Source organism: Pelodiscus sinensis, chromosome 1 (genome assembly GCF_052426305.1).
Source record: "Pelodiscus sinensis isolate ZL-2025 chromosome 1, ASM5242630v1, whole genome shotgun sequence".
In the NCBI taxonomy this organism is placed as follows: Eukaryota; Metazoa; Chordata; order Testudines; family Trionychidae; genus Pelodiscus; species Pelodiscus sinensis.
This window is the reverse complement of record NC_143052.1, coordinates 156794339-156807450: the sequence shown is the minus strand read 5'-3', so window position 1 is coordinate 156807450 and position 13112 is coordinate 156794339. Positions and strand designations below refer to the sequence as shown.

The 13112-nt window shown below is 45.7% G+C and overlaps 1 protein-coding gene across 2 annotated transcripts in view; it reads right to left on the bottom strand.

Moving 5' to 3' along the window:
* Positions 1-12694, bottom strand: part of NXPE3 (neurexophilin and PC-esterase domain family member 3) — a 32451-nt gene extending 19757 nt beyond the window's left edge. The window contains exons 1-3 of one of the 2 annotated variants that reach the window (XM_075907893.2): positions 12246-12503; positions 9545-9673; positions 6311-6531 (exon numbers count right to left, since the gene is read on the bottom strand). In XM_075907893.2, the coding sequence (XP_075764008.1) occupies positions 6311-6403 (93 nt within the window). In that variant the 5' untranslated portion in view covers positions 6404-6531; positions 9545-9673; positions 12246-12503. Of the gene's footprint in view, positions 1-6310; positions 6532-9544; positions 9674-12245 lie in introns of both variants that reach the window. The other variant, XM_075907884.2, reaches the window with a different exon arrangement.
* Between the last annotated feature and the right edge of the window lie 418 nt (positions 12695-13112).

Sequence of the window (13112 nt, the reverse complement as noted above, 5' to 3'; positions counted from 1 at the left end):
CAATATTTAACCCTAACTGTACAATGGCCTGACCAGCATGATAAAGACTCTGGATGTGATTCTCCAAATCACTGGAAGTAGTTAGGCCAAGTACACATTTATCTCCAAATTGGCAAGACAAACTCTGTTTCAATTTCTCTCTCCATGAAATAGAAAACCTGATTCCACACCAAATATTCCTCTTATAGGGCTGAAGAAGCTATTTCGGATTTTTTTTCCCCGAAGGAATTTCAGCTCTGAATGGGGGGGATGTAAAGGGTTAGCAGGTTACCCAGTAAACATCATCCTGGTAGGGCCTGCTCCAGCCTGGCCAGGCCCGCCACACCACACCGCAGGCAGGGAGCATGGTGAGCACTTCCCAAGAAGTCCCTGTCTGTGGTGGGCTCAGCCCAATCTGGCTGAATGGGCCCACTATGCTGTGGGCTCCGTCAGGCTAGAACACCTTCTCACCTGCATCATGGGGTATTGCTATAGATTGGCTGTTCTGCATCACCTCTCTAGCCCAACCCCTTGTCTGGGAGATCTCAGTGAACCGGTTAAACTTAATGTCTAACCAGTTAACTTTTTTGTAGGGTAAATTGAGTATCTTGGTATCTTGCGGAGAACTAACAAATTCAAGTCTGAAAGTAGCAGGCCAAGCCTGGGAAGTATACAGTTCAACAGTTACCGTGACTCTGGTAAACTACATTGCAAGGGGCCTTTCTTACTCTGATAAGGCGTGGCTGGTATCAGCCAGGCTGCACGGGTTCTCGCTGTCTCTTGTGCTTTCAGATTAATGAGCTCAAGTCCCAAGGACTGTGCCAGCGCGAGATGGAGTCATTCCACTTTAGACATCACAATTTCAGCTAACAAACTTACAGCAATATATTCATTGTGGGAGCTGCCATCCTGTTTATGTTGGCTTATTTAGCTTGTTAGGAATAACTACCTGTATTAGGGTGTGTCTAGACTACATGCCTCCTTCGACGGAGGCATGTAGATTAGCCAGATCGGAAGAGGGAAATGAAGCCGCGATTAAAATAATCGCGGCTTCATTTAAATTTAAATGGCTGCCCCGATCTGCCGATCAGCTGTTTGTCGGCAGATCGGGGGAGTCTGGACGCGATGCCCCGACAAAGAAGCCTTTCTTCATCGACACAGGTAAGCCTGGTTTCACGAGGCTTACCTGTGTCGATGAAGAAAGGCTTCTTTGTCGGGGCATCGCGTCCAGACTCCCCCGATCTGCCGACAAACAGCTGATCGGCAGATCGGGGCAGCCATTTAAATTTAAATGAAGCCGCGATTATTTTAATCGCGGCTTCATTTCCCTCTTCCGATCTGGCTAATCTACATGCCTCCGTCGAAGGAGGCATGTAGTCTAGACACACCCTTAGTGATAACATGTTAAATTGGCAATGGGCGGAGATGCTGTGTAACTGTCATAGACTATTGGCTTATGTGCATATCTCACTTCTGCTGCTAGACCTATCAAATCACTTCTCCTCCGCCCATCTGCTACCTATATAATCTAATATATGTTTTGGTTAAGTTAGTGCACTCCGGGCTAACCCCCTAGTCCACACTCCACCAGCGCTGTGTGGACCAATATATCCTCTGCTTGTTTTCACCTGCACCCAGCGTGTCCAAGAATTATTCCCAACATTTTTAAACAGGCCTTTACATCAGACATAAGAACAGCCGTACTGGGTCAGAACAAAGGTCCATCTAGCCCAGTAGCCTGTCTGCCAACAGTAGCCAGCACCAGGTGCCCCAGAGAGGGAGGACCGAAGACAATGATCAAGCGATTTGTCTCCTGCCATCCCTCTCCAGCCTCTGACAGACAGAGGCCAAGGACACCATTTCTATCCCCTGGCTAATAGCCTTTTATGGACCTAACCTCCATGAAATTATCTAGCTTCTCTTTAAACTCTATTATAGTCCTAGCCTTCACAGCCTCCTCTGGCAAGGAGTTCCACAGGTTGACTACATGCTGTGTGAAGAAGAACTTTCTTATTAGTTTTAAACCTGCTACCCATTAATTTCATTTTGGTGTCCTCTAGTTGTTCTATTATGGGAACTAATAAATAACTTTTCTTTATCGGCCCTCTCCACACCACTCATGATTTTATATACCTCTATCATATCCCCCTCCCCCCCAAGTCTCCTCTTTTCTAAACTGAAAAGTTCCAGTCGTTTTAACCTCTCCTCATATGGGACCCGTTCCAAACCCCTAATCATTTTAGTTGCCCTTTCCTGAACCCTTTCCAAGGCCAAAATATCTTTTTTGAGGTGAGGAGACCACATCTGTACACAGTATTCAAGATGTGGGCGTACCATAGTTTAATACAGGGGCAGTAAGATGTTCTGTCTTATTTTCTATCCCCTTCTTAATAATTCCTAGCATCCTATTCGCCTTTTTGACCACCGCTGCACACTGTGTAAGTTTTCAGAGAACTATCCACAATAATGCCAAGATCTTTCCTGATTTATCATAGCCAAATTAGCCCCCATCATACTGTACCTATAGTTGGGGTTATTTTTCCCCGATGTGCATTACTTTACACTTATCCACATTAAATTTCATTTGCCATTTTGTTGCCCAATCGCTCAGTTTGGTGAGATCTTGTTGGAGTCCCTCACAGTTTGCTTCTGTCTTGACTATCCTAAACAGTTTGGTATCATCCACAAACTTTACCACCTCACTGCTTACCCCTTTCTCCAGATCATTTATGAATAAGCTGAAAAGGATTGGTCCCAGGACTGACTCTTGGGGGACACCACTAGTTACCATTCTGAAAATTTACCATTTATTCCTACCCTTTGTCTTTTAGCCAGTTCTCAATCCAAGAAAGGACCTTCCCTCTTATCCCATGGCCATGTAATTTACACAAGAGCCTTTGGTGAGGGACCTTGTCAAAGGCCTTCTGAAAATCTAAGTATACTATATCTACTGGAACCCCCTTGTCTGCATGTTTGTTAACCCCTTCAAAGAACTCTAATAGATTAGTAAGACATGATTTCCCTTTACAGAAACCATGTTGCCTTTTGTCCAACAAATCATGTTCTTCTACATGCCTCACAATTTTATTCTTTACTATTGTTTCGACTAATTTGCCCAGTACTGAAGTTCGACTTACCGGTCTGTAATTGCCAGGATCGCCTCGAGAGCCCTTTTTAAATATTGGTGTCACATTGGCTACCTTTCAGTCATTAGGTACGGAAGCCGATTTAAAGGATAGGTTACAAACCACAGATAACAGTTCAGCAATTTCCCATTTGAGTTCTTTTAGAACCCTTGGATGAATGCCGTCCAGTCCTGGAGATTTGTTAACATTAAGTTTTTCTATTTGTTCCAAAACTTCCTCTAATGACTCAATCCAGGACAGTTCCTCAGATTCATCACCCACAAAGGACAGTGCAGATTTGGGAATCTCCCTAACGTCCTCAGCCGTGAAGACTGAAGCAAAGAAATAATTTAGTTTATCCGCAATGGCTTTATCGTCCTTGATTGCTCCTTGTATATCTAGATAGTCTAGGGGACCCACAGGTTTTTTTTAGCAGGCTTCCTGCTTCTAATGTACTTAAACATTTTGTTATTTCTTTGAGAGTTTTTGGCTAGCTGTTCCTCAAAATCTTTTTTTGCTTTTCTTATTACATTTTTACACTTGATTTGACAGTGTTTATGTTCCTTTCAGTATTCTTAATCAATGAAATGACAGAACTCCTTAAGCTTAGGTATAGCCACTTACTACAGTGTTATTTTAGCATCCCCTTAGAGAAATTCCTACCAGAAACACTGGAACCTGATCTACACATCGGGCTCTCAGCCCTACCTACACTCTTGCTTGTCTGTTAAGGTGGCTGTGTGACTACTCAAGTGGCATTTCTGTAGTAACAAAGAGGAGGTGCAACACACAAGCACCTTTTGTACAGCCAACTAAGCCTCCTGTATGCCAGCAATACTAAGTAAGGTATTTGACTAACAGCAATATGAGTCTGCAAAACTTAATAGTCTGTGGCAATTGCTCCACTATGCTTTAAAGCTGAAGCACATAGAAGAAAAGCTTATTATCCTTGTTCACCAAGGACCACCACACACCTCTATTATGAAAAATCCTAACCTCATGGGTTTTAAATCACTACTTTTTAGATTTCAGGTTTGTTAGATACTATTTTCATAAAAACTCCAGTCTGGCTTAAGAGTATCAGTCTCCTCAGAGAAAAATTGTCTTCCTCTGCTGCAAGAGCTCTTCAAAAACAAGTAACCTAAACTGACCACACTGATTACTCAATACTTTATTTTCCTCTCCTCACTACACCACAAAGTAGCAGCATTAGATATCCCCAAAACATAAATTATCTGAGCAGGGACAGTCGTTGGTATTTGCACCAGCTATGAAAACGGAACGTTAATTTAGTTCTCTTGTTATGTTTGCAGCTATACCTCACTTGACATATCAGAGAATCAGGTTTACTGGAAGGTATCAGCCTTTTCTCACCCCCTGCTGAAAAGTCTGGCCCACCTCCACCCCAGATACTCCACTCTCCACAAAATCTTTCCCAACAAGTTTAGGAAGGTTTTTTATTAATATACATAGTGCCTGGGTGCACTTGACTTAATAGAGAACATACTACAGAATTCCTGTGTCAATATTGAACATACTGCAGAATCCCTGTGTCAAAACCTTATTCCTACAGATTAGGGATGTAGATTCCTATTTAATCAGCTAACTGGTTAAACATTAAATGGGGGTGACCGGGCTGGAGTGGCCTCCATGCCATGGGCAACGGCCTAGCTGCTTCTAGCCCTGCACAGGCTGGGAGACAGCAGCCTTGCACAAGGCCAGAAGCGACAGCCAAGGGGAGGGGAACCTGCTCCTGGATAATGGTTAACTGTTGCCTGATAAACATCGTTAAGGGTTATGCTTACTGGTTAACCAGTAACCCATTCACATTCCTAATACAAATACAAACTTTGTTCCAATAGATCAAGTGATGGAGAAACACAGATAGTCATTGAAGAAATGTATATACAACAGGAAGGCTTTATAAAAGATGTTCTCCTTGACACACAAAACATTGGAAACTCTTCACACATACTGGGGCACCAACTGACATTCCTAGGTGCTTCTGAAGTGGCTCTGTTGGTCCAAGTACAATGTGCTATGGATATATTTGTTCGCATTCCATAAACATGTCACCACTTTGATAAAACAATCTAATGTTCCACAAGAGAACATTAAGAATAGCCTTCCCTTTTATTCTATCTGTTACTATAATGCAGCATTCAACCATGGACCTCAACCATGGAGCTCTACCTTAAAAAAAAAAAAAAAAAAAAAAACATCAAACATGCAGCAGTAAGCAGTCTATCAAAAAACACTTGATCGACAGCTCAATCACTTAACTAAAGCAAAACAGCTAGTGGTAAAAGTTCAAAGACAAGTGTCCTTTCTTAGCACTAGATCAGTGTCAGCTGTCACCAAGCTGTCCCTTGTGCCTAGTAAAATGAGGTTTACAGGAACGGCTGACAAAGGCTTTCTTTGTCGCCCAATCCCTGTCTTGACAGATGCTTTTTGCTGACAAACTGCTGACTTGGCAAAACATGGCAGTCATTTTTATTCAAATGATGCATGGGATATTTAAATCCCCACTTCATTTGCAATGTCGGTATGTCTAATTTACATCCCTTTGGCGACAGGGGGATGTAGTCTAGACATACTGTAAGAGATACACCTTAAGCAAGAGCAAAGCAAAATGAAGATTTGCGCTGGTACTATGATTTTAGTATAAGCTACCTGCAGACCTTTTTAGGGCATCAGCTACACTTAACAAAAAAAAAAAAAAAAAAAAAAAAAAAAAAACCACACCCAAGAGAGATGGACAAGACTGATAAGAAAGCATTAACTAGGGAAAGTATTATACATACAACACCTAAATATAATGAATGCCAAATGTGCTGTGCAACAGGAAGTGGACATTGCCTTTTAGTGCAGACCAATTATCCAGAAGGTCAAAGGAGCTGATATGACAAGAAAGTGCTTAGTGGTAAAGGGTTAAAGAGGAAAGCAACACAGCAGATTGTTGTGATACATGTAAGTAATTCAGTATTGCAAACTAAATGAAACAATGTTAAACAAACCAGTTATTTATAGTGTTGCAGGTTAATGTGGTTGCCTCTTATTTAGTCCAAACACAGACCAGACGGGCAAGGTAGACACAAAAAGAAATTGTGAATCAATTACTGTTAAGTCATAGTTGCAGGCATAAACTGTAACAGGAAGTCTGTCATTCAACCTCTTCTTCTGTTAAAGAAAACTGCTTGACTCACCTCTAACTGATGAAAGTTGTGGACCAACACCAAAATTGCCAACACTGCCAGGATCATACAGAAAACCTGTAATCTGCAGAAACTGGGCCACATTGTCCACTCATCTCTTTATCAACCATGTTAGATGCTGTCATGATTTCCATATCCCACAGGCACCACTGTCATTTTATTTCAGTATTACACAAGAGATTTCAGTTGACTTCTGCTTCAGTAGTCTTCTCCTGTGAATGCATTTGCAAAGGATTTTAATACATCCCTACACGTATCAGAGAGTGTTGGGCTTAACATTGAGTTAGGAATGCCTGAACTTTGAACCAAGGAGAAAGGGAAAAATGACTATATCGTGCCATAAAAATGTTATTATTTTATCTAGATAGTACACAAAGTTATGTTACTAAGCTACTGCCTTCAGTGTTTAGATTCATCAACTTACCACGAAATTAAGTTTGGCCACCTACACTTACTCATGGAAGATGGTTGCCTATAACTAACAATAGAAAGGATGACTCCACATTGAGTATTAGAATCCATCCCAAAGGTACTAAGATTTTCAGTAGTGACTGGGGTTATCTCCATTTCTAGATGCCCAATTTGAGACACCTTTCCGGGATCTGATTTGCACAGGGCACATGTTTAGCACATTCTGAAAAATGAAGCCCCTTTAAAGGTATTTCAAGTTGGGCACTAAAAAAAAAAAAAAAAAATCACTTCTGCATAACTGGACCAGTATGACCAAGACAGACTGCTGCTCGAATCTTGATATGTCAACCTGTAGATGACTACACAATTAACCAATAAGCCCAGGCTTGAGTTAAACTTGTTGACTAAATGCATTCCCTTCCGCCGGCCCCCCACCACCACCACCACGGCTGTCTCTCTCCCTCGCTGCCTGTGATAGAGGCAGCCAGTGCCCATGAGGAACTGGCTTTAGGTTGGCTCCCCATGAGCACTGGATCAGCCTGCCACCCCTATCCCCGCGCTGCTGCCTCTGATAGAGAGGCAGCAGCAGACAGCGAGGGGGTAGACTGGAGCCGATACATGCGGGGAATTGGCAAACAAGCCGGCTCTTCATGCATGCCAGATCCACGAATCCACCAGCGGCCAACCCCACTGCCTCCTACAGAGGTAGCGAGGCTGGAGGAGCAGGCAGAAGCTGGTGCTGGGGGAAGCCAGCTTTAAAGCCTGCTCTCCCCAGCACTGGCTCCACAGTACTGCCTCTCCACCCTGTGTTGCTGCCTCTATCAGAGGTGGCAGTGCGGGAGAGGGTCGCCATGGACAGAGGCTGCTCTGAAGCAGCATCTTTGTCTATGGGGGGTCTGATCGTCACATGGACGGAGCATCCCCATCTGCAGGGAGCTTGTACCCTCCACAGACAGGGGCTGCCGCCACCCTGCACTACTGCCTCTGCATGAGAGGCAGCAGCACGGGGCAGCAGGCGGGAACTGGTCTGCGTGGAGAGCTAATTTCTAAACCTGCTCCCCTTGAAGACTGGCTCCCACCTGTCACCTTGCACTGCTGCCTCTGATACAGAGAGTTACTAGGGGCTCCCCAAGACCGTTGGCCTCACCCACAGGGACCACCTAATTTGATGCGGTTATGCGACTGTTCAATTACATGCTATCTAACATCCCTACTCTAATCTTTAATCCAGTGTTTCTCAATTGGTGCTCCACGGAACGCTGGGGTCCCACAAAGCGAAAATAAGAGTTCCGTGAGAACGCAGCACACTCCCACCCTTTTTTTATTCTTATGTCTATTTTGCATCTTCCCCTCCCAATTTCGGCGGAGCTTGCTTTTTTGGGGGGGTTGGGGGGGCTTGACAAATTGCCCTGAAAATTCTAGGGATTCCTTGAAATTCTTTTAAGATGAAAAGAGTTCCGTGGCCAAATTAAATTGGGAAACACTGCTTTAATATCTTCAAAAACAAAATTCCCTCAAACTTGAGTCAGCCAGAGTGCAGGATCTACAGCTACTTTTTTATTATTATTATTTTTTAAACACACACACACACACACACACACACACCATAAATTATGCAATTTAATTTTTCCACAAACAAAAGCAACTAGAATACGCTTTATGAAAAATAATTCTTGTAAAGTATCATTGGAAAGTCTGTAATCTGCTGAAAATGTACATTTTATTTGTGTGCACGCATCATTCCTGTATTTGAAATTAGAAATATGAAGTATAAACCTGTTTACACATCTAGACATGCTAAGTGAAAGCCATTAGTAGTACTCAAGGAATTTAATGGCACAGTACTTGGGTCAATGATCTGTAAATAATTTTGTATTTCCTAGAAGTCTGGACTATGGTTGGTCCTGCCAAGACACATGGCAAGATCACCCGATGCTGGATGGAACCCATTTTGAATGCTGTAATTTTCCATGGAAGGTGAGAAAAGTTTGAACTGAACACAAATGATTCCTGCCTTGAGCAAAATCTATAAATAGACTGGGAACCGACCAATAGGGGTTATTGCCAGATGCTTGAACACCTTGATTTACCACCCAAGATGACTGCTGGACACTTCTAAGACTGAAAAGAAGAAGGATCAGGCCCAAGTTGGGAGGCCTCCCAACTTGTGAAAAAGCTTATTAGAACTGTTGTTAGGGTAAGAAATTACAAGTAACAAGTATATTAGAATATAAACTGGCATGTTTGTTTTATTTTGCTTAGTAACGTGCTTTGATCTATCTGCTATCACTTTAAATCATACATTTTATATTTAATGAAATCACTTGTTTATTAGTAGACCCAGTGTAAATGACTGATACCTGGGTGGGAAACAGCTGTGCATCTCTTTCATTGATAAAGGCGGTGAAAAGTTATGAGCTTGCTCTATATAATCTTTACATTAAGATTATACAGAGCAAGACAAATTGATCTGGGGTTCTGGTCCCATTGGGGCTGGGATCTGGCTGCTGTGCCAAATCCCTTTGACTGAGCCTTCTCAGAGCTGAGCTGATCTCAGTATGTGTTGCTCTGCTGTGAGCTGTGACTACCCCACCAACTCGGTGCAATCACTGGAGGAGACCAGAGAGTCTGGGTCAGCAGGACAGCATGGTGGAGCACCTCAAAGGGCAGGTAGGCAGGCTCAGTAATACTTCAGCACATCAAGTAACAGTCTCAAAGGGATCTCAGTGACCAAATCCATCACAAATTAGACAAGTGTCATGTATATTAATCAATTTTTATAATAGTTTTTAAGGTTAAAAAACAGACACTTACCTTTTATGAAACATAGAGCTTCCTTAACATTGTTAATTTTTTAAAATGTTATAAGGGCAAGGATTTATCAAAATTGTCGACAAACTGCTCACAGCCTGAGGCATCCTCAGTTTCACACCATTCTTCCTCCTTTGGGATCAATGTTGGGAGTTATTCTTGAAATTCAACTTGAGACCCCTGCATCCCAATCCCCAGTCCTGATTCTCCTCTCACCCTCTGACCCAGTCTGGTGCACTTGCTACACCCTAAACCTCTTATTCCCTGCCAAGTCCAAGAGTAGGCACCCCAGACAGAGCCCTCATGTCACATTCCCCTGCCCCAGCCCAGAGCCTTCTCCTGCATTAGAACTCTCAGCCCCAGATCAAAGCCTCCTCCTACACCCCAAGTCTCTCATCCATTACCCCACCCCAGAGCTTGCACCCCCTGTTGGAATACACACCTACCGAATATGAGCGAGAGTGGAAAGAACAAGCAACAGAGTGAGAGGATACAGTGAATGGAGACAGGACCTTGGAGAAGCGATAGGGCAAGGGTAGGGCAAAGGTGTTCAGTTTTGTAAGAGTAGAAAGTTGGCAACCCTATACAATACACATACATGTACAATTGAAATAGTATATATACACACAAGAAAGGCACACAGATGAGACAGTCACACAGTAAACTGGTAAGTTAGGCAATACATTCATAAGAGATTTATGATTCAATGTATTTATCATGCACCTTTGATTGTTGTGCTTGTCCTCTCTCCATACACGTTGGATATATTCTTTTATCCCAACTACCTGAGAAACTTCAAAGGGCTGCTGCCTTAAAAAACAGTTTCCTAAAGACGTGCCCCCTCAACAAATTCCTACTAGATTTGAAGTGTAGCTGTCCCCATTTGAGGCCCATACAGTTAACATTCAGCACTGGGCCAGAGATGGCTTTCTACCCATAAAAAAGCCATACCTTTCACCATTAGCAAGACAGAAACAAAAGCATTACACCCCAGGAAGAGGATATTTTGTCATCACTGGACGGCCCAAGTTTTGGTCGCGGCCTCTTGCAATGAGCTTTTATTCAGGGACCTATATTGGCTTTCACAAATATGACTCAGCAGATACAGTTTCTCATTTTATGAGAACAAGATCCATATGTGCAGTAGGTGTGAATTAGAAGAGGGAGCCACTGCTGCCAGCAATGTACGTACTTAGGGCTTCCAGATATAGCTTGTTCTATCCCACTTATTCCCTGAGCAGGCATATACATTCATTGCTGTAAGGACACATGGACCAGAGGCGTAGCGAGGGCGTTATGCACCTAAAGGGAAAACCAAAATTTGCACACCCCTCTGCCTCTCCAGGGCCCCAAACCTGGTGCACGGCTGAGCCCCACCCTGGGAGGAGGGGGGAGCTTACACCACAGCTTCCCCCACCCTCTCCAGTCTGGGGCTGGCCCCCTGCATGCACTAACCCTCCAGCAGAGATGGAGGAAGGTGGGACTCGGGGTGGGGAAGAGGCTCCAACTGGCAGAGGTGGGCAGAGGAGGAACAGGAGAGCCGACCGATGACAAGGGGAGCAGAGGATGACTAAATTGGCGCCCCCCCTAGCATGGTTCCCGGGGGCAACTCCCCTCCCCCACCATGCCCCTGACACAGACAGATTTCCATACCTCCCCTGAGGTGGCATTTGCACACTGAATAAAACTAGGGATGTGAAGGACAAGTTGACTATCTTACAACCAAATGCTTATCGAATTGTCGACAGGCTAGTCGACTAGTCGCTTACCCCCCTTGCTCCACATGGCGCTGCCACTTTGAAAGGGCAAGCTGGGGTGTCCCCAGGCTGCACGCAGTGCTTTGAAGAGGCACTGCCGGGTGGAGCCTGTGATCAGCTAGAACTCCCCTGCTGACCTTGGGCTCCGTGTGGTGCTGCCACTTTGAAATGCTGCGTGGAGCCTGATACTGGGTTCTCCGTGGCGTTTCAAAGTGGCAACATCGCATGGAGCCCAGGGCCAGCGGGCGAGTCCCCAGATGATCCCAAGCTCCATGGGGCGCTGCCGCTTTGAAATGCTGCAGAGGGCCAGGATAAGCTGAGGAGTCCAGTTGACCCCAGGCTTCACCCAGTGCTTTTGTCTTTGAAGTGTAGCCCTAGGGCTGTTGCTACACTTCAAAGGCCGAGGCACCCTATCAACTAATCAAATGGTCAGTGCAAAACGCATGGACTATTCCATTCGTCAATTACTTACACTCTAACATGCCTAAATAAAACCCTGCAACATGCTGCAAGTAAGTCTCCACATTCACAGCAGCGGGAAGCACCCTGCAGCAGAGACTGGGATGAACCTGCCAGGCACTCCAGTGCACCTGCTAAATGCCAAGCCCGCAGCACCAGAAGCAGATTACAAACCCCAAAAGACGGAAAACACGGCACCTCCAACCCCACAAAACCCTCTCACCCCAGCACCCTGCTACCCTCCTTGCAGCTCATCGGGAGCCTACCAGCTCCCCCACGGCCCCACTCAACCACAACCCTCGCCTCCCCGCCTCTCCTACCCCCCACTCCCAGCCACGCACTCTGCCCCGCCGCCTCTCGCCTCCCTGCCAGTTCCCCCCACCCCACTGGCTCTGCTCCCTGCCAGGTGCAACCGAGGGGCCGCTTCTTAGCGTCTCTCCGCCGCGAAGGGAGGCTGCGCTGGGCCCCTACCCCGCTCACTCACTCACCTGCTCCCTGTCCCCAGCCAGCGCCTGCCCCTCTGCTCGCGAGCCGCGGGAAAGCCGCTGGCTGGCGCCGGCCGGAGCAGAACGGGACTGACCCCGGGAAGCAGGAGCTGCAGAAAGCGCGTCAGCAGCATCCCCCGATCCCCGCCCCCACATTACGCTGCGACGCGCCGCCCGACACCAGCGCTTCCCTATTGCACAGCAGCCCCGGCGCCCCGCCCACACCGCTCCGCCTGCGCGGGCTGCAATTGGTTTCTGGTTGCATCCGCACGCTGCTGCTGTCGAGGTGCTGCGGCCCCTTCCTCGAGACAGCTCTGCCCCTCCTCGCTCCTTGCACCGGTCCCCTGCTTCACAGCACGGCCCCTGCTGCTGCATTGCACTCCGCATTGCCTCCGCCTTCCAGGCCTCCTGCCTGCAGACTGCTCGGCCCTCCCTCCGTCCCTTCCTTCTAGGGTCCTCCAGCTGCCACCACAACTATTTCTGTCCCGATAGCGTAGGCTGGAGCAGGGACTGACGTGTGCAGCTACGTATAGCCCGGTAGTCTTGTAGGACTCCCTTAAATCTCAAGCAGCTTGCATGCAGAAATAAAAAAAGCTCCCCTCTGGACCCTGCCTGGCTTCATGCATTTTTTCCCCGTATACTTCTGTGTTGCGATTTCAGCTATAATGAAATATGCAACCGAAACTGGATATTCCTATGGCATTTAGCAAGGAACACGGACAGATAGCAGGCGATGATTGTAAATAAATAGCTCAAACCGTCCTCTTAGGGCCAGGTGAGTTTAACTTTTTTTAAATATAGTCTCATTCAATTATTTTTCATTTAATAACCAAGCAGGAGGGGGTGATTTTCAAAAGAGCTCAAAGCCAC